At 38.0% G+C, this 22,512-nt stretch overlaps 1 protein-coding gene across 3 annotated transcripts in view; it reads right to left on the reverse strand.

Moving 5' to 3' along the window:
• The window catches only part of ERCC5 (ERCC excision repair 5, endonuclease), a 29,539-nt gene extending 10,393 nt beyond the window's left edge, over positions 1 to 19,146 (reverse strand). For 2 of the 3 annotated variants that reach the window (XM_063103120.1, XM_063103123.1), the window contains exons 1-10: positions 18,670 to 19,146; positions 12,969 to 13,144; positions 11,551 to 11,666; positions 10,963 to 11,046; positions 9,527 to 9,587; positions 7,166 to 7,309; positions 4,977 to 5,184; positions 3,555 to 4,661; positions 609 to 856; positions 138 to 257 (exon numbers count right to left, since the gene is read on the reverse strand). In XM_063103120.1, coding sequence (XP_062959190.1) covers positions 138 to 257; positions 609 to 856; positions 3,555 to 4,661; positions 4,977 to 5,184; positions 7,166 to 7,309; positions 9,527 to 9,587; positions 10,963 to 11,046; positions 11,551 to 11,666; positions 12,969 to 13,144; positions 18,670 to 18,757 — 2,352 coding nt within the window. In that variant the 5' untranslated portion in view covers positions 18,758 to 19,146. Of the gene's footprint in view, positions 1 to 137; positions 258 to 608; positions 857 to 3,554; positions 4,662 to 4,976; positions 5,185 to 7,165; positions 7,310 to 9,526; positions 9,588 to 10,962; positions 11,047 to 11,366; positions 11,410 to 11,550; positions 11,667 to 12,968; positions 13,145 to 18,669 lie in introns of those variants that run through there. The other variant, XM_063103121.1, reaches the window with a different exon arrangement.
• Between the last annotated feature and the right edge of the window lie 3,366 nt (positions 19,147 to 22,512).

Raw genomic sequence — 22,512 nt, forward strand, 5'->3', positions numbered from 1 at the left:
CACAGCCCCCAGGGAGATGCGTTACCGGCCTGGACCACAAGGGGGAGCAGTGCTCAAACATCTCATTTAGTTCATTCCCTCCGGGAATCTGAAGGGGGCACCAGCTGTTAGAAGAGGCCCAAAGTGAGTGCACCTACCTGACTTTCCAGGAACATCTGCCCTGTTACCGTAGCAGCGATTCGTTCTTGCTGCTGTTTTTGAGCTTTCAGTGAATTTTGTTCTGCTAAAAGGCTGCTCTCCAGAGTGTCCAGCTCCTCCTATAAAATAATTTTTCATTTGTAGATAATTATACTCATAATCCAATTAAGTTCATTTGTTACAAAAGGCCTGCATTTAGTCTGACTCAAATTACCAATAAGCTTTTCATCCTTATGAAGTATTCCACTTGGATTTCTGAACAAGATTCTGTAATATCTTTAGGGTTCCCTCACTAAGTCACATGGAAAATAGTCTATCCTAGACAGCAACCTACATAAAAACGGAGCCATCAGCAATGAGAAGACATACTGCCAATAGCTAGAACAGATTCATCCATTAACTCCTCAAAACTCAAAAGCTACTTAACTTGGCTTCCTTATCAATAAGTTAAAACAATGTTACATTATTACCAAATTAATATCTTCCCATTCATTGAAGGAATCCTCTGCATCTTTTTCAGCTTCCTTGCGGGGCTCAATGTGCAAGGTCTCACTTTCAGAGTTGTCCCTTAGGAGGCTCTCCGTGTCACCAGGGGCGGCTTCTTCCTTAGTTCCTATCAGTTCCTCTTCACCTTGTTCAGAGGGAGATCTGGCAGCTTCATGAGATTCAGCCTGAAGTTCCTCACCACTCACCACACTCTGCACTTCAATGAAACTCCCTGTACCAAAATAATAAAATTATTTCATCTATAACTGAACCACTTAAATTATCCTGAAATTATCAAGAGCTTTCTAAAGGATCCTGAAAAATATTGTATCCAAAAAGATAAGATTTGAATATAATAGAAAACATGTTATACTAACATATTACTTTTGAATAAATTTAATCACAAATGTCTATAACTTCAAAACGAGCCTTTTCAATTGGATAAACTGGCAATGTCTTTGAAAATAGAAAACAAACTCTCAAAGATTTGCATATTAACTTCATAAAAATATGTTCTAAGTTAACATTGTTTTAAAAATTCAAAAAGAATTAAGAATTATGTTTACAAAATATTAAAAACAAAAAAAGGAGAATATATAAACCGTTATGGAGGTTGTTAAATATGCTTTTATGCTATTTCACTGTGAACACAGCAAGGAATAAAGATGTGACCTAAATGGAAAGAATCCTGGACAAGGACTCAGGAGAAATAGCTCTTCCTCTTCCCACTTTCCTTCCCTCTTTTTTTTTTTTTTTTTTCTTTTCTTTAAAAAATATTTATTGGTTCCAAAAATCCTTCCCTTCAGACAAAGAGAGCTGGCAAGGCCTGACCAGCTGGGTTTGAGGAGACAATCAGAACAACGGAGGGGGCTGGGCCTACGGAGGAAGCCAGTGGGAGAGAGAGATGGTTGCACATAGAGAGAGAAAAAGCAGATAAGTACGTTGAAGATAGTGGGAGCAAGGGTCCTCACTGTTAGGAGAATTATAAAGAAGGGGGAGGCTAGAATGAACCTGGGATAGTGGATTAGAACTGCAGATATCAGTGTGAACTCATGGATGTTAACAGGAAGACAGACATAGAAATACAGATGTGTGCACACACGTGCATGTGTGTTTGTGCACATGTGCATATATTAAAATACATTTCCCGGCTCTGTCACCGAGAAGGCCTGAGCAATGGCACCCCAGGAACAGTGAGCACACTCAGCATCCAGCTCCTGGTTTCTAAACATCATGCTCCACTGAAAGGAACCAGGGCTCCTTGGTGATACGGCTGGTTCCAGGCAAGGGCAGAGTAAGTACAAGATAAGCCTGGAACATTTTAGCCAGAAAGTAAGAAAGTACTCTAAATATAAAGGGGAACTGTCAAAAGCCATGGGAGCCAGGCTGAAGGTGTCCCCAGTGGCCAAAGCTGGAAAAATTCAAGCAATAACGTAAATTATGATAGTACTGAATTATAACTCACTGAATAAAATAGGAATCCAGGAGTCCACACTGATAAAAATATAATAATAAATGGGAAAGAAAGAAAAGATCTTCTTTATAGTAGGATGCCAACTAGTAAATACATAAGGAATGATAGAGTTAGAAAACCACCATCTGGCAACCATCATAGTAACAATTTATTCAAGTAAAAATCATCAATGGATGCCAAAACAAGAGGTGAAAGTTTGTTCAGGAACAGCGTGCTTACGTAGCCCCAAAAACTCCTTTCCACAAAACACTTATTAATTACAAAGAGGAAATAGGACCTTTAGAGTGGAGAAACCTAGCAGACACCAGGAAACAAATCGTGTGCATGTGTGCGTGTACAGTTGATTCTCAGTACTGACAGTAGATATGGCCTATAAAGTCACTATGAACACTAAATACTGACAGCAAGTCATTCATCCTAGAGGAAATATATATTATACAGAAATACATTTTATATATATTATCTTAAACACTAAAATCCACTCATCTTGGTAGGTTCTACTTTCTTTATTTTACAAACAAGAAACAAGGTTCACTACCATTGAGTGACTTGCCTGAGGCTGCCTCACTCACAAATGCCAGGGTTGGGATTCAAACCCAGCCCACTTGGGCCCAGGGCTGGAGCTTCGTGCTCTACACTGACTATCCCTACTGTCTGCACCTCTGGTCATCCCGGCAGGAACGCTGGAACAAGGCCGTCGCCTTGCTCAACTTCAATTGTAGATGTTGTGGCAACTTAAATTCTTCCCTGCTCAGCAAATGTCCACAAATGACCACAACACATCACAGTGAGTATTAAATCTGGGGTTACAAATAAATTTTAGCGAGCAGGCCATTTTGCAAATATAGAATCTATGAATAATGAGGATCAACAGTATATATATATATATGTGTGTGTATAGATATATATAATATACACATAGAAAAAGAGTGGGCTGGCCAGTTGGCTCAGTTGGTTAGAGTGCAGCCTTGTAACCCCAAGGTCAAGGGTTCAGATCCCCATACCGGCCAGCTGCCTGCCCCCCCCACCAAAAAAAAAGAGTGACAGAGACAGAAGAAGAGAGATGATAACGCAAATGTGGTAAAACACTAGCCACTGAGGGACTGAGGGAAGGAACCAGTGTTTTGTAATATTTTTTAAACTTTTTCAAGTTTACAGTTACTTCAAAATAAAAAGTAAATAAACAACAACTACAAAAAAATGAAAAGGAAACTCACCTTTTCCTTCTCCAAATAGAGCATTCCCCCTTTGAAAACAACAACGAAAAGCATAGCAAAATGGGAAAGGTCAAGATGCCATTATTGTGTGTCCCTAGGAAAGTCACTTCGCCTTTCTTTTCAAGTCTCTGGTTCCACATCTGTAAAAAGTGGGAATGGGACTGCACTAAAGGGTCTCTCAGTTCCTACAGATGTGATACCCTACCATTCTGTATCTTTGAAAGAGCACAAGCACCTACCGTCAGATTCACTTTCTTCAGAGTCGATTTCCATTGTTTCCACTGACTTTGGAACTGAAATTAAATCCTGGTCTGCAGATTTGACTGTCTCCCTTTCTTGTGTGGTTTTCATGAAATTCTCATGCTCTTTAGCGTGAAATGATGCCACATTTTCTAAGTTACCTATTGTCTCTGAAAGGACACTTACTACTTTACTCGTTTCTTGCAAACTGACAGTGCCAATGACCTCAGAAGCAGGACTGTGTTCACATTCCGTTTCATTATCACTTGAAACAACAGAAGAATCATATTTACTAGCAGATGGGCAAAGGTCTTTCTGTAGCTCAAACACTTTGGTGTGTGTTTCATTCCTTGACACAGAACTTGAACTTGGAGGTGCTGGTGTCAGTGCCCTTCCACTCAAGAGCCCAGGTACATCACTGTGTACAACCACTGTGCTTGCTAAAGGAAGTGGATCTTTTCTACCCTTAACCACAGACCCACTGCTTGTCTGAAAGCCTTCATTCACCATGTGAATAAATGTTGTCTGCTCTTCTGGAACATGAGATTCACTGCCTTCACAAAAGACAGACAAACGAGCTGAGTCTGTCAGCTCTTTTTCCTTATTAGTGCTGGCTACATGCTCCTCTACAAAGTTCACACTGGTTGAAGGAGTGGTGGTAGACAGCATTCCTTTTCCATCTCTCACTTTGAGTCCCTCATCATTTTCCTCACTGGAACTGTCCATAAGCAGCTCTGTCGCTCCTGGCCCTCCCGCCTGCACATCGTGCCCAGCACACATTTTCACATCTTCATCATCATCAAGAGCTCTCTGAATAGCTGAGAGAGTCCGTGGAGACATGGAGCCTTCATCTGCAGCAGCAGGTGTGCGCCTCTTACTGTACCGCCTCTGATTTTCACCCTTCACCTCCTCGTCAGAGCTACTTCCCAGCATGGCAGCTTGCATTGCTAGTAGAGTTCTTGGAGAAGGAGGGGTGGCATCAGGCTCCTTCTCTAGCTTCAGTTTTTCACAGGGAGATGACTTCATGTCAGAGGACATGCTGTGCATTTTACTGGAAGAAGGAAGAGACTCTGAATCCACTTCTGCAACTTTCTTAGCTTGAATACCTTAAGAAAAATTAAAACATTTCTCACTACGCAGTTTTACAGTGTAACAATATTCTTCTAGTAAGAAGAAGGAGAGAATACTGGTTCTCATAAATGAACTTATAAATTTTCATTTAATGAGCTACTAGCAGTTAATTCATTAATCAATTTTAAAGTGGGTTGGCAACACAGTAGTAAATTCATTAATAGCTATAAATAATTGTTATTACGTAAGAGGGACTTCATTAATATCATCCAGGGATGGTAGTTTACAGAATTCAGAGCCACAACCTATTTTTGGTTTTTAACTGTCAAATAAATAACGGTGTCTGATACCTTTTATCAAGATGTAATGTGAAGTGTCTTCAGAGACCACTCTCCTCGACTCTACCTCCTTCAAAAAGCCCCCTTCATCTTCATACTGCCTTTGGATTTGTCCTGAATGCTGTTGATTCATTTCCTTTTGCACATTTTCTATGTGTTGGTTTAGATAATTTTTTTTAAGCAAGCCTTTGAGTTGGTACTGTGAAAAGTCGTTGGACTCCTAAACAAATAAAGTTATTGTTTTATATTAAATACAGATAATATTACCATATTTCTACCCCTTTCCCCAAAAGGGAATAAAGAACAATTTGCTTTTTCCATTGGTGGTAGTTTCATATTATAAAAGTAAAAGTTTAATACTACCAAAAACTATAACAGCCTTCTTAAAAAACCATCTCTAAAAAAAAATAACTAGGCAAATTAAATCATGAATACTGTTTATAATTTAATCACTTATTCAAAAAACATTTTTGAGCATGTATGCATGGCAGTCATTATGACATCTGATTATGGCTTAACAGACAGTCTTCCACAGTGCAACTAAATATGCAACTAACATGCTTAGGCATAGTCCTTGGCCCATAGAAGACACACAACAAATCATAGCAATCATAGTTACTAATAATGATAGTTAACATTTATAAAGCATCTCCTCTAGAGGGCATTCTTCTAAGTGCTTTTATATGTACTACCTCATTTAGTCTCACATTCATCCTATGAAACAGATATTATTATCTCCATTCTACAAATGAAGAAATCAAGACTTAAATAGGTTAAGTAACCTCCTCAGAGTTACATGGCTAATCAGTGGTAGACCTGGGATCAAAAGCAGATCAATTTACTATAATTGGTTCTATACTATTATGATTATTACTATTGCTAGTATCATTGCCATCACTATTATTGATATTACATTTGTACAATGTACACATGATACAAAGGTCTAGCATGGATGACTCAGAACTTGTCTATTCGATCAAAATTACAGATCCAATGAGGGGCTACTCCATACTATCCTGGTGGACCAATCCCAGAGACTTTGTGGTTGCAGAAAGATATTAAGGAAGAGGAGATCATTACGGATTGTCTGTTTTTCCCATTCCTTCCTACTATTACTTACATAGAAAAAATTCTATTTCCTCAAGAACCACCCAGAGATTCTTTCACACTCAAGAAATAAAATGACTGATAGACTGAGCCTGGACCTTTCCCCTGAAATAAATTTACTTCTGTCCTTTGTATACCCAAAGACCCAAGAACACCATTTCAGTGCAACTTAGTATTTTCCTATCTTCACATTCTATGTGGAAAAACAGAAGGGAATGATGGGAAAAGAAATATATCCTCCCTTTTCACATTTCTGATATCACTTTAAGAAATGTTCAAAAGTTTGTAGAAAATTTTAAAAACTGCATCTATTCCTTAGGGGTAATAATGTTGCAAAATTTATATTTTGTTCTACAGTGGGTTAAAAGAGAACTATGCTAGAAATAATAGGTGGTAGTAATAGAAAGGGAAACAGAACTCATTCTAGCATAATCAGGGGCATGACCCACAACACCCAACCCCATACACCAGCCCTGCTCCAGCTTTCTATGGCTACAGGGCCACCATCAGATTACAAAGTTGAAGAAGCCCTATTCTCACTATCCAGATAGAGGGGGAGGGAATGCCGGATCCAGCAGCATTTCTAGGGCTGTAGCAGAGGAAAATATACCTGGAATTGCAAATGAGAACATATTTCTCCACTGTGATTAGATTCTATATTACTATCAGTTTTTATAGACAATGTATATTATGGGTTAAAATAATTTTAATGAACCCAAGAATTAAACCATTAAGCACATACTGGCTACTTACTAAGTGAAAAATACTAGAGCTAGGTGCTGAAAATTAGAGGTGAACAAGATAGGCATGTTTTGGAACTAAGAGCTATAAAAACAATGTTACAGGGTGCCACGAGAACACAGCAAAAGAAAAGACCTAGTCCTGGGTGGAAAGTCAAGAAAGACTTCCTTAAGTAAGTTTTTACAAGTTCAAGCTTGTATGATGCTTCATAGGATCTCTGAGATAACACAAGTGCTGTTTACTAGAAATTGAGATACTGTGTAAATACTGCTTTTCAATTTTCTCTTCTTTCTGGTGAAAAGTTTTGCTGAAGTTCTTAATTCTAAGCATTAATGTACTATTGTATATTTCACCTCTGGCATTGCTTCAAATAACGTTCTTCTTCGCTTGGTAAATTCTTTCATATCAGTCAAGATTTCATGCTTGACTTCTAGAGGTAAGCTGGTGAACTCCTCAGATTCAATGTCTATTGCCTGAGGATTATGAAAGAACTCTTCCTGTAAAAAGTAAAATGTAACACCATGAAATTTACATTTCATACCCTTAGTTCTATTCACCATTACAGATATTTATTGTGTTTATATCATAGATAAACACAGTTCCACATAATCTACAACAGGCTAAACACAGTTCCACAAAATCTGCATTAGGCATCAAAGGGAGTAAGCAGATTAGGGAATGTATCCATTCATTCTTTCACTCATTCAAAAGAAATACTTACCAGGCACATTTAAGGCACCAGAACTGTTCTAGGTGCTAGGACTATAGAGATCATGCAAGATAAGGTTCCTACTCTTAAGAGCAGAGGAAGACATATGATAAACAAATAAATAAATAAATGAACAAGGTAACAATAAGAAAGTAAAGCATTAATTAATCTGATAAGAGAGAGATTAGGAGAGCAAGAAGAGATAAAAGACTTGTTTGACAGAGAAGACCCCACTAAAAAGAGGAACTGTGAGCAGGTACTTGAAAGATACCAAAGAGCCTGATCAGGGACAGAGCATCTCAAGCTGAGAAAACAGAAAAGGCCTGAGGCAGAAATGAATTTCAGCAATATATATATAATTCCCTTAATTAGATTAGTTTTATTTGATCCTTAACCTAAAATCAAAGGTGAAATTAAAAGTGAGATATTTACACACATGGAAAAGTATAAAATTTTTCTAAATTTTAACTAATTACCAAAAGTACTTTAAAGCCCTTCATTAGTAAAGAAAATATAACACAACTTGCTGTCCTGTATGTCTGTGTATTGCACATGTAAAAACCAGCAAGCACTTAGAACAGGCCCGTCATTGTGCTCAGCGTTTTTTGTGCTTTCCTTCACTAATGCTCCCATCACCCCCATGAGGAAGGCATCACTCTCATTTTACACACAAAGAAAGAAAGAAAGAAAAAAAGCAAGCAAGCAAGCAAGCTTTGGAGGGATTAATTTGTCTAAGATCACGTAGCTAGTGAATAGTGGTACTCGGACTGAACACAGGTCTTTCTGGCCACGAGGTCCATGGTCTTAACCAAAATTAATAATGTAGAATCTCCATGAATTGAAGGATCCTGAGGCTTTAGCTCAAAAGTCTTCTAGCAGATATACCAAAACAATATAACAAACAAGAAAAACAGTGATGTGGGAATCAAAGAATATTACCTGGTACACGAAAAACTTTTTAAAAATGTTTATTAAAAAAACTTATATGTACGATATAGCCTCAATCTGTGAAAATGTTATTCATTAAATGTGTGGTGATAGATGTAAAACATATACACAGATTCTCTGACATTCTCCTTTTCTAATTCTCTCCCCCTTAAATACGGGTTGGCCTCAGCAACTAGCTTCGTAACTAGGGTGCTACATAATTTCCAAAGCCAGGTTAGAAAGGCAACATAGTTTCTGCCTGGAACTTGCTCTTGGGATACCAGCCCTGGGAATACAGCCACCATGCTGTGAAAAAGCCCAGGCCACATAGAGAGGCCAAATGCAGGTTTTCTCGTGGCCAGCCACATTGAGATCTAGCTGATAGCCACTGTCAACCACCAGACATGCAAGTGAGGAAGCGTTTGAAGTGACTCCAGCCCCAACTAGTCTGACTGCATCTAATGGGAGATCCTGAAAGAGAACTGCCTAGTTGAGCTCATCAACCCCTAAAATCACGACAGAGAATGATAATTAAATGATGCTTCTGCACCAAGTTACACAGCAATAGACAACTAGAACATATGTACAGATATGCATATACACAACTTTTGTACACATGTACATTTGAAACATATACATATGCTGAAATACACACACACACACGCACGCACACACACACGTATTCAAAACAATATGGGCCAGTATATACCAAAATGTTACTACAAGTTATATATAGGTGGTATGTTTTCTATATTCTCTACACAGGCATGTATTACTATTCATTTAGTGGTTGGTCAATTGGTTGGTTGATTGGTTGGTTACAAAAGAAATATGGCTTATTTTATATATATACAGATATGCATAATTGCAAGTTCCGTGAATGTGTACGGGTATTTTACACATATGCATATACATATGCACACATATATAAAAATACATACCCAGTAAACAAGGCATCTGTCTTTACTTTTTATCAGGAACTTTCATAAATTCATACTACCTCATTAATATTATTCATTTTCATGTCCTTCATTTTAAAACACAGAATACATTCTGAATTCAAAAATTATTTAAATACCTGCAATACTTGTTTCTGATTCATTCTTTCTTGCCATTCTTTTTCATCTTCTTCTTCTGAACTGAAAGTTAAGCATACATTTATAATATCTATAATTTTTAATGACTACTTATAAAAATATTCCTTGAATGCAAGGTGCTACTAGTTACATGGGCTACAGTGGTGAATAAGACAGCAAGATCTAGGAGGCCACTGGTCTCACAGTCTGGTGGGGGACATATCTAAGTAGGCAACCACAATATGATCTAATAACTTCCACCACAAAGGAAGAGCTGGTTGCTAAAGGTGCGATAAAGAGAGTCATCTCACCCCAAGATGAGGGGCATAAAAGCTTCCTGGAATCTCCTGCAATTACACTGCTTGGACTTAGCCACGAGTAAGTTAAGGGTCTCATAGGGGGAGGGGAAGTTTGTAGAGAAAAGTGATCCAGGCAGAACTAAGTTCTATAACCATCTGGAAACAGGGAAAAAAAAGCCTGCCAGTGAATAGTGTGAAGAAAGCAAGGGACAAGGTTGAAGCAGCATGTGATTAAAGAGTTAAAGTTTTATCCTAAAAAAATGAGAAGCTTAGAAAGTGTTTTAAGTAAGGAAATGAAAATATTAGATTTGGATTTTAAACAGATTCTATAAAACAAAGCAGAGATTGGGCTTGGCAGAGAGAGTTACTGCAAATGGGGTAAGATCAAAGAGAAAGACAGAAGTCTGGAAGCTATTACAGTAACCTAGAGAAAAGACAATGGTGGTGGATGATGGTGAAGTTAAAGAGAAATGGGCTGATTCAAAAGCTATTTTGTCAATTGGGAGCTTCTAGGAAAAGAATGGGGTGAGCAGTTCAGCCAAGGATGCAGGGGGAGACACCAACTGTCAAGGCTTCTGGTCCTCCACCTTCGCTTCAAACACAGGCACCACTGATGATGACCAGCCAGCCAGAGGGAGAGAGGTCCACCGAGGAGCTGACAAGGGGCAACCAGAGAGGTGCCAAGACAACAGGACAGCACAGGCAATGTGTTAAATGGGGCTGAGAAGCTGAGTACACTGAGAAGGGCAAAGCGTCTACTGGATTTAGCAACAAGGACACGGTATGTGGTATTTTAGCGTGTTTGTGAGAGAGACAGTATTGGGCTGAGAAGTAGGTAAAGATAGCGTGTGGAAGCAAAGTAAGAACAACTAAAATTCATGGCTTCATGAATTTTAAACCCATAGTGCTAGCTAGCTCTTCAGAATGAAAAAGAATAATGAATCACAAATCACCAAAACACCAAGACAATAAATAAAAAATTTAGTCTTTGAAAAATATTCTAAAAGGCATAGAGAATGCTGTTTCAGGTGCATTCATAAATTCCCACATGCTTTATCATATAGATAAGACATAAAGGTTTACATCTGTCTGAATACAGCAATAATTAAAATAATATTCTTAATTAGTTAAACATTTACCTATGTTTTTCTTCGTCTTGTAAAGGTGGCAAAACATAGATGTCTTCTCTTTGAACTTGAGTAAGACTAGGTAGTGCTTCATTTCTGAAAAGTACACATATTTTTAAAGAGATTCTACAAAATGGTATTTTGAGTCAATAATACTCCATTGATTACACAAACCCTGCTCAGGAGATGAAGAGGGAGAAAACACAGAGGCAATGGATTTCCCTCCTCCAGATCTGGCTCTCCCTGGGCTACCGCGGCAGAAAATTATACAGCCTAGAGAAAGAGACTTGCTGGGGCTCCTCAGAGCCTGTGCCATGGCCTCAACTACAGCCATGACAAAGAGCGTTATGCTAGTAAAATGGGTATGGAGTGCAACACGACAGCTCTTCTTTCTCATTAGCAAAGGTGATGCTCACAGAATGGAGAACTTTCACGTCTTCAAAACACCAGGTCGAATGACATCCTACTTTTCCTCTCATTTCACTCTCTATTTTCTGTTGAGAGTTAAAATTAGATAGGGAAAGAGGACCATAGGAATCCAACACAAAAATAGGAATTTTTTAAAACTAATTTCTAAAATTAATTTAACTTTCCTCTTGCCTTTTGCTTTTAAAGGCAGTTTTGATAGCTTGTCTTTTCAAAAATGTTTTTAAAAGCTTCTCTGTAGTTTTTCTGGAGTCACTGAATGCCGAATCCTTTCTCAGCCTTCTCTTAGCCTATGGGGGGAAAAAAGGATGTAAGAGTTTATCTCAGAGAATTAGCTTTATTAAAAACATTTCTGTAATTTTTTTCCATAGAATTTGATTTGTATGAGATTTTAGACTATGGCTGTTTTAGTATTTCCTCCTCATTTCTGTATCAATAAATATTGTCAGGTTTCTGTTACGTAAAGGACATCCAGAGTTTCCATCTAATTATTACTTACTGTACTGGCTATTAAACAATATATTCAGGAAACTATTAATTCACTTTCATTTTCTTTTAAATGTCTTTTAATATCCCAAAGAGACTTAAAACTTAATGACACATAATCAAATAAATACTCCCCCCCAAATTATCATATTCATTAAATTACTCTTTAAAATGTCTCTGTTGTGCCATAAACAATTCCTAGCATTATGTGACTCTGCCCCACAACATCCAAGATTATGTCATAAAAAATCCTAAAATGTACAAAAATATCTTGTAAGAAATGTCCAAGTAGAGATAAACGGAATAGTCTCCATGCTTATGGTTGAATATAAGGCAGAAATAACTAAGACATTGTCCTTTCCTTTCTAATCCTTTCAAAAAGTGCCCGATAAACAGTATGCCTTGGATAACTGAAAACTGCAACATTCAAATCTAGATACTTTTACTGAGGCAACAAACGTCCCCAAGCATTTACAAATCCTTACTTTTATCCTATATCCTCGCTTAATTAGACAATATCTGTCTACTATGAATATAAAGTAATGAAAGTCGCATATACAAATGTGTGCTGTCATTTGGATTGTTTAAACCTTTTTTAAAACTGCTTTCAGAACAATAAAGAAACCCATTCTCATTCTTTCATATGACGTACAAGTTCATCATGGATAATCTACTTCAGTCACCACTTGGCACCACATCACCTGCTCCTAAAATCCAATTCGACTTTAAAAGAAGGCTTACTGTCACTGATACATAACCAGATTTAGGGAGGCATTTTCCAAGTAGGTTATCCACAGTGTTCAATGGTAGTTGGAACAAATGTAGAACACCTAAGAAGATACTCTAAAAGGAAAACTGTCAACTCTAAGAATTTTAGTAGCTAGTTTATTTAAAAGTTGAATTTTATCATTGCACCCATAATGTACTCCTCACAAACCATCTTTAAAAGAAAAATTATTTAGTCAAGATAAATAAAAAAGCAGTTGAAATTAAATTGGATATGTCAAAATAAGTCTCAGTTTTTAAAAGTCCAAAGAGAAAATTAAAATTTTACGTGACTCCTCTAAGAATGCAGAAAGAAAAAAAAAAAATTAGATGAAGCTTACCAAAGTCTGTTTTTTCAATAGTGGAGCATCCCCGTCAAACACAAAAATAGGACGAATTCGAAAAAACAAAAGTTTGCAGAGTCGATGAAACAAAGTGAGAAGATGAGCATTTTCTATTGAGTTGCCGTGGCGATCCCGGACTCCTTTAAGTGCTTGGTTTAACCAAATGCTAATATCTATAAGAATCATTAATGGAAAACATTTTGGAACATCTTCCCTCATCCTCACAATTTTAATTTGCTAATAACTGATATCATTCAAATATTGAGCACTAAGCCCTCATCACTATTCATTTGAAATTGAAAAATATTTGTACCTGACCAAATCTGCCTAAAGTCCACTAACTTTTGTGGAGTATACTAACATTTATAAAGCAAATGTATTTCACAGGGCCTAGTTTCCAAAGCCCTGTAGTTTCAGGTATAACCTAACTTTTAAAAATTACATATGGAGATGTTAAGCTTGCAAAAGACAGGAAACTTTCCCCAGGCTAAAGTCTCTGTTGTTGATACAGAATTGAAACACAGCAAAATTGTTGGCTCGAAAACAGACATCCTTGGAGCAGGTTAACCTAAAGTTACTTTATTGTTATGTAAAAATACTAAGGAAATTGCTGTAGGAAAAGACAGTATTTGCTAAGAACAAGCTTTTGTTGGTGGATCGACTTAACCTTTTGCAAACTGCATTATGGAATGTCACTTTGTTATTTCACTGATGTTACCAGCTTCTATTGCTAAACTATACTTAGCCATAACTCCACATATGTTCCTTTTCTGTAACTTTCTGGCCTGGAGAATAAATATTGAGAAAGAACCCTAGTCTGGTGTTAATTTCCTGAGGAGGAATGCCTCTCTCTTGAGGGTTCCAGGAAATTAACCCCTTTGGGGTTTCTCACTGCTCAGAAGAAATGGGTTTTGAGTAACCCTTTGCCTCTCCGTCACCCAGGGGAAGAGAGGTGACAAAGAGAGCAACAAACTGTATTTGAGCTCTTGTTACTACTATTCACATACCAAATTTTAAAATCATACAAAGACAGACCATGTCTTTAAGAAGTGTAATTTCAAACAATTGCTTCTTTAAATCTTTAAAAAAATTAGTGATCTCTAAAGAACTTTAGTAAATTAGCACAAATTTCCTGGAGGGCAGTTTGGCAATTCGTAGTGAAAAAACCTTAAAAATTGCATTCTATTTTACCTACAAATTACACTTCCAGACATTTATCCAGGAAATCATCATAGATTTACAATAACAGTTATTTACAAGAATGCTTGTTTATAATAATGAAAATATTAAAAATACTTTGAAAGTTTCCTAACAGGTCTTTTTAAAAAAATTACAATATACTGATTGCTGGAATACTAAGTAACCCTTAAAAATGAAAGTTGAAGCAGCACATATAGCGAGCGATGAGGAAGACAGTCATAAAATATTATTAAAGGCAGTTAAAAGAGCTTTTGAAAGTAAAGTATAATTCTCTTTTATAATATATGTAATATGTTAAACATAAAAAATCTAGGAGTTCAGATGCTAAAATATTAAGATTAGTATTCTGCTGAGATTAAAGGTAATTTATGTTTTCTTGGAGTTTTGTTATAAATTTTTCTAAAAAAATGCTTCTTAAAAAATGGATTTTATATTTGTCCATAAGAAAGACTGACACTGTATGCTACTGGTTTTCCTGCTCTCAATCTCTCTGCCAGCTCCTCTAAGTTCCCATTCGAATGTTCACTTCATCAGAGATCTTCCTTAGTGCCTCTTCTCTTCTCTTGTCTGCATTTTCTACCCAGGCTATCTCAACCCCCTACACCACTCCACCCACACCTACATTTCTGGCCCAGAGTTCTCTCCTGATCCCAGATCTGACAGCCTAGTTGACATTTCTATTTGATGCCTCCCAGACATTTCAAACTGAACATGATTAAAAGTAAACTCCATGTCTTTACCATGAGGCTGCTCATGCCCCATCCTAGTGAATGTCACTGCCAGTCACCTGAGCCAGATTCTGGGTATCATCCCATATCCTTCCCTCATCCAACCATCACCAGGTCCTATCAATTCTACCTTCTAATATAGCTTGAAGGTAAATATATTAGATCTCACCAACATATCTTTAGCAAAAACCCTCTGAAGTTTCCCATTGCCTTTAGGATAATATGTAAAATGTCTTCCCATGGCCTATGAAGCCCTAAACGATCATTTCGACCAATGGGCTTTTCTCAAACCCTGGAAATCTCTTAGCTCCTTCCTGCTCCAGGGTCTTCTCACATGCTCCTCCTTCTGCCTAAAACAGTTTCTCTCTCTCTTAGCCTAGTTATCTCCTACTCTGAGGTCTTGGTCTATGAGTTATTTCCTCAGCGTAGATTAAGACCTCCATTTAAACACTCCTATTCAAAAATGTATTGTTTGTTGTGGCAGAAATTTTTCTAGCACTGAGTATATAGCACTGAACAAAGTCTTTGCCCTAGATGTACAGTCTAGTGGGGAAAAACCAAGGCTGCAAACTCCCTGGCTTGTCTAGGCCACAGTTTTGTGCACTGTGCTCCCATCCACAGGGCCTATCATATAACAGACAATAAATATCTGCTGTTAAATGAGTGCACATTGCCTTTTACCACCATAAGAAAAAAATTTAGACCCATGAACAATTAATTTACTAAACACTATGTAACAAAATAACTAATGAAAAGCAAGCTATTGTTGTATTTATTCCTATAATATCTGAACACTACAATGTACCAGGCATATCCTAGACCCTAAGGATATGCATAGAACAATATAGCTGTGAACAAAACACATCCCTATCTCCAAGAAGCTTGCATCCTAATGAGGAAGATAGACAATAAAAAAAAAAAGTAAAGAAATGGGTGTATAATACATTCAGTTGTTGGTAAGTGCCAAGAAAAAAACAGAGTAAAAAGACAAAAGAGTGATGGGTGGGGAGGTCTTTACCTAGGGAAGTTTATCCAAAGTAACAGCGACCTGGAAGAACAAGAAGAGGAGCAGGGGAATGAACCATGAGGCAACAGGAGCAGCTAATGCCCTGGGACAGAAGCTCACATCTGTTAGTTAGGAAGGTCTGTGCACAAGAGAGGAGGAACCGCAGGAGTTGATGTGTGTGCAGCACTATGTACAGCCTAGCAGGTTTCGAGAACGTGACTTAAGGTTCACCCAGTGAAGAATGAACTATAACGAAACCCGTTTTAAAACTACTTACAATGGCCCAAATGAAAGTGGATGGTAGTGCTGAAGACCACGAGAAGTGGTCATATAAGAGATCCATCTTAGAGGTAGGATTTGGTGTTGACTTAGATCTGTAATCTATTGGATAAATGCTTCTGCTTGGCTTGTTTCTACTTGCCTCACTACTGCACAGGATTAAGTAAGTTTCTACTTAGCCCATTATTGCAAACTATAAACTTTATAATTAAGTGAGAAAATCTAATTTCAGATCAGCTGCTCTCAATCCTGCTATCCATTAGAATAGCATATGACGCTTTGGAAACATTATAGATTACTAAACCTCATATGCCTAAAATTCTTAATCACAGAGACTGAAATAGGTCTTTTTCAGTTTTTTCTTAATCATCAGTAGTGCCAATTCTCATCTATGCTTCAGAGTTCCAGCATGAAATTCTCAGAGAAGAAATAAATATGTAAAATTAGATAAGCTAAAAATATTTTAAGTTCATTTAAGGCAGAATTAAATTTCTCCCAGGGCTGAAAAAGTTAAAATCTGCAGCAAAGCCAAAAATCACTTTAGAGATGACCACAAGGACCAATAACATTTTAAAACAAAAAATAAATTTCTTTCGTTCTATAGTTATATGACATAAAATTTAATTAATCTCCATTAGGATACATAGCAGAAAGAGATAGCACTATCTTCCTAATACACTTAAATACATTTTACCAATGTTAAGGTCCATAAGAGACAAAAGTTAAACTGTTAATTCCATATTATTTTGACACAGACATTCAGACTTTATAAATACACAAGACGCTCAGCTATACAGATGGTTAAAAGACCAAACAATTTATTTTAGGGATCCAAGAGTAAATTATGAATCTGGAATGTCATGGGTAAGTTTTTCAATAACAAGCAAAACAATAAAAACTAAATATACTTCAAATGTCCGGATTTCCATGAGAATGAAACAAAACAAAATCAAGTGAACAAGCAATCAGATATTATGTAATATACATGAAGCTATTACTGTACCTAGAATATCTTTGACAGTCCTCTTTAGATAAATGATTCATTCTTTCAGAAAAGCCTAATAACCTGATAAAAATGACTTCATGTCCCGAAAGGGTCACTCTGAGCCATATATAAATATATAATCTATATTAAATGCTTTATCTTCCCTTATTCTCGACAGCATACTAAAAAAAAAAAAAAAAAAAAAAAACAATGCAGAACTTCATGTGTCATCTTAATGATTTTACAAACTCCTAATTCTTCATATGGGCTGCAACATAAAATGACCTAAATCTTTGCTTAAGTTTTAAGGGTTCCCATTACTGAAAACAGTCCTTTAATCCACCAAAAGTTCCAAGAAAATCTTTAGAATGAAATGATAACGAGAAATCACTGGATGGCAGCAATAGTGCATGTGCTTTAAAAAACTTTCACATTCCTCAACTCCTCACCCTGCATAAAAATTTTTAAGCTAAAAATTCATTACAGATGTATTTGAAGATTATTCACTTGGCAAAATATAATAATCTTTCTATATTTAAAAAATGATCAGTGTTGCATTATTTATAAATTGTGTACACAGCGAAGAACTATGGCCCCTAAGTAACTCCCTTGCTGAACTCCCACACACTCTTGCACGCACACCCGCCCCGCCCCCATCCCCGAGCAATTATTTACAGACTCCTTCCACAAACTTATGAGCCAAGCTCATAGATCCCCTTTTAGGAAAGTGGTGCAAGGTGTACCACCACCACCAGCTTCTGAGACAGAAATAGGCACTCAAATTAATTAATTAATTAATACTTAACGAATAAAAAGTTCTAATTTCAAAAACAGTATCACATGTTTTGATAATAAAAAGGACATTTAATCCCAATGAAAAAAACAAAACCAACCAAACATGCACACAAATAAACAGTCTATCACAGGGGCTAGGAGAAAAATAATTCTCTGTATACTTTCGAAATCTTTTCAGCGTTGTACCATATGAATTTCCTATTCCAAAACCCATAATTAAAAAAAAAAAAAAAAAAGTTACATTATTTGAAAAAAAAATGTCAAACAAGTGTCCACCCTATCCTTCCTCTAAGAAACATAAATAGAGCAAGACTCGGGACAGCAGGCAAAACTAATGGTCAAGGTCTAAGATCTACAGTATCAACAGCGCCAGACACTTAACACTAACCTTCCACCTGTAATTCCTTTACTCCTCATGCCAACACTGTGTGTAGATACCACTATCACCTCCACGCTGCAAATGGGAGAGCTAAAACAGAGGGGCGTACAGCACGGGTCCTAAATGGGAACCCCAGGATCCAGTCCAGAGTGTGGTGTTTGCAAAGCCGGGTGAAGCACTTAGAAAACGCCAGGGAGGAGATTCCACTCTCCCCCCTGGGTCAGACTGTCACCCTGCAAACACCACCCTGCGCCCAGCCGACCGCCGCGAGTAAAATCCGGACCCCAATCCCCGCCTCCCCAGTGTCTGGGGTGCGTTAAGGATACCGACAGCCAGGACCTTCCCTTCCAGCGTTTCCGGGCTGACCTGCCGCCCGGAGCCCTCCAGCAGCTTCCACAGCCCCTGGACTCCCATGGCGCAGGGATGTCCTCCGAGCGGATCTCGGGAGGGCTTTTATTCTATTTATCTTACAACACCCAGGACCCAGGGAGAAGGCCCCGTCCGCTCCAGCTCAGGAAAGACGGAACATAAGACAGAACCCACGGATTTCCAGAAGGAACCGGGATCAGCGAGAGCGTGAGGCAGGGGGCCCCACGCGGAACCCTGCCCAGCAGGTGACACCGCCTCCCGGAAGAAAGACGGGGCCACAGACGGGCCGGCGGTGGGGAGGAGCAGGGCCTCGTCTCGCCTGGCTCTTTAGCCCAAACGTTTGCACTCGTAATAGAAGACCAGGGACAGGGGGCGACGCAGGCGAGACAAACAGCCAGAAGATGCCCCTCCAATACCCTTGCTTTCTGACGTGGGTCCCTATGCCCACAAGAAATTGTGTCTCTCGGCTTCCGTCTAATACGGTGCGCGGGGCGGAAGTTCCGCCTCCCTGCCGTGACGTACATTTGCTGCGTTTGCAGCACTCCGGAAATGAGTAACGGTTTAGTCCCAGTGTTTGTGTCTTATGGTTGCGTTTCTTACCCCGCCCTGCGTCTTGTCGCAGTTAAACGTTAAAACAATGTGTCAAGTGTCTTCTTGCTGAGGAGACAATTTAATACGTGCTTTTAAAGTATCAATTTCTCCCCACTGCGCCGCCAGTCGTGAAGACTCTTAATACTAAGTTATTTTACACGTGAAGACAACAGAAGGGTGGATGCTTGCATGTTTTTAAGCTGTTTATTCCGACGGTAGCATGTAGTAACTAGATAGTAATTCAGTTAAAGGCATTAATCTTTGACATGTAGTTTAGTTTTTCTCCAGCATCTAAAACAGAATTCTCACGGTTTATAGGTCAGAAATTAATGGTCATCGTAGCTCCTGGAAAGGCCTTGACTCTTGAGCCCTCAAGCTAAGATTCAAATCCCCGACTGTACCTCGCAGCGTTTAGCATTGCTGAAGTCACATTTGTTTGGAATTTCTGTGTCTGCATCTATAAACAGGGCGTAAAAACAATTTGCGGACTATTTTAGTAAGGATTAGAGGGGATATATGCAAAGTACTTAGTCCTAGCAGCTACTCAGTAAATGATAGTATTAGCATATATATTCGTTCAAATTTCAACTACTGAAACTAGATTCAAACTCAAAAGAAAAGGTTGATTTCAAGGAGCAGGTAATTTTTTAAAGGAATTCTTTCTAACCTACATCAGAAATCAGGTTTTAGCTAAAACCATTTCCATGCCCAAACAGGTGGTTCATTGTAGCCATATTTAGTTGAGCAACTCCCAACTAATTTTCCGTCAGGAAAAATCCTGACAAAGGGTTTTTTGCATATCCTTCATGTGTAAAGTAATCCCCTGAAATTGTTCCTAGTCATCTTTTATGGAAAGTAATTTAATATCCTATTCAATTTTTGTCTCCTCCCCACATTAGGGTGTAAGTTTCTGACACTTAACAAGACTTCCACAAACATTAAAAACTTAAAAGGCCTAAATGACCTTTTAAGCCTCCAGTCTAAAGCTGTCCAGTGTAATTTGCACCCTGCTTAAAGGTTTGCTTGAAGGTCAGGCAGATGTTAGTTCAGATCTCCTCTGAGCCATATAATAACCTTTTGTTATGGACTGAGTTCTGTTCTCCTCCAAAATTCACATGTAAAATCTCTAACCCCCAATCTTCAAATGTTACTTTAAGAGGGTACTTTAAAAAATGCATGGAAAGATTTATATTATCCTTCAATTCTGTTTTTCCATGAACTTTTTGAAGTATCCTAGTATTTGAAGATAGGGCCTTTAAAGGGTGGTTAAGTTAAAATGAGGGCATTCAGGTAGGCCCTAATCCAATCTGAGTGTTGTCCTTATAAGAAAAGAAAATTTGGACATGCTAAGAGACTCCAGGGATGCCCACAGAGGAAAGGTGCCGTGAGGACACACTGAGATGGCCACCATCTGCAAAGTCAAGGAATGAGGCCTCAGAAGAAACCAAACCTACAAACACCCTAATCTTGGAATTCTAGCCTCCAGAATTGTGAGAAAATAAACTTCTGTTGTTTAAGCCACCCAGTCTGTGGTATTTTGTTATGGTGTCCCTAGCTAACTAAGACACCCTGTGAGCCTAGACAAGTTTCTTCACCAACAAGGGGTGAAGTTCCTGCCAGTAAAATGTGTATGCTGAAAGAAAGTGAGCCAAGATGTGAGGTACCGTTCAAGCTTTATTAAAGGAAAAGACTGTGCTGAAGGCAGCCCAGGGCTGCCCTGAAAATGGAGGGCAGCAGCTAACCTAGGGTGGTAGGGGCTTATATTGGTATGTTGGCACCAAGAGTAGGGTGGTGTAATTCCAGGGTGGGGATTAAGTTAGGTCATGGGTATGGAGAGTTCTGCCCATGCAGAAACACCAAAAGTTTCGTTTTCTCTGAAACCATGAGGCTTCTTGTAAGAGAGAACGGGGGAGGGGAGGGGAAGAGGCAGACAGTGCCATTTTGTACTTGGGCTTGTCTAAAATGGCACTGGTTCTGCTGCAGATCTACTATATGCCACCAACTTCTGAGGGCTGTTTTGGGATCAATAATTTGATATGAAACACCTAGTAGGTAATGGTGCTTAAATTAATTTGTTGAGTGAATGACTGGCTGGGGGAGGGGGTAGAAAGGGAGCACTACAAGTAAAATGTAAAATTGAGGTACAGGATGTGGTGGATCCTACAGCTGCTGCCTGAGCCCCTCCAGTGTCTGGGAGAAGGCAAGCTGGGAAGTATAGTTGCTGCACCTGTTAGGCCTAATGATAGGGGACATAGTTCTTTAACAGTAACAGTAGTAGGAAAAAAGTTACAGGATCTGATCTAAATGAACTTGTTCTTTTTTCTGCCTGAGAGCTGCGTAAAAACAAATAATAGCCAAGATGGGTATCTGAGTACTATACATGCTTTTAAAACCAAAACAACATTTCTTGAATATGAAACATTCTTTTGAAGGAACAGAAGCTAAAGGGTGTATATTTGATTTATAAATCACTAACTTCATTAGATGCTGTTTAAAGGGTTCTCTATAAAGAATATGAACAGTAAAACACATATCTTTTGAGATAATAGCAAGCACTTAAATAGTACTTTCAACAAGGCACTGTTCTAAACACTTTACATGTGTTAGATTATTTATTCTTCAAAACCATTTATAAAGCAGGTACTACAATCTCCATCTTACCAATGAGCAAATAACACAAAAAAATTACTCACTTTCCCAAGGTGATACAGCAAATAAGTGTAGAGCTAGTATTTGAACCTTTATTGCATCTATGGGTTGATGAAGAAATCAAATATGACAGGAATATTGCTAACCTTCAAAGGGAAGTATTCAGTAACTTGCTTACAGTTACTGGAAAAACAGTCTTACTAAACCTAAACCTCGCCGTGCTCTTAATGACTGTCAAAATTGTAAGCAAAGTTACTAAGTGATCATATATACCAAGACTTTTATGAAAATTTATGTCAGTAAGCAGTCTGAATAAACTCATCCTCTCTTCCTAGGTGTCACCCTATTCTTTAATTTCTTACTTTATGTTGTATTTTTCTTTTTTCCTCACGGCTCTTCCTATCTACCTCTTCTCTGAAATAATCAGTTGAACTATATGAAATTGCTGACATTCAACCATGTTTGACCTAAAAAAAAACGACACTTTATTTGGTTCAAGCTTTTAAAATAATTAAATTTTCTATTTCCTATTATAAATTCTTATAGAAATTATAAAATTA

The sequence above is a fragment of the Cynocephalus volans genome, chromosome 7, assembly GCF_027409185.1.
Source record: "Cynocephalus volans isolate mCynVol1 chromosome 7, mCynVol1.pri, whole genome shotgun sequence".
NCBI lineage: Eukaryota > Metazoa > Chordata > Mammalia > Dermoptera > Cynocephalidae > Cynocephalus > Cynocephalus volans.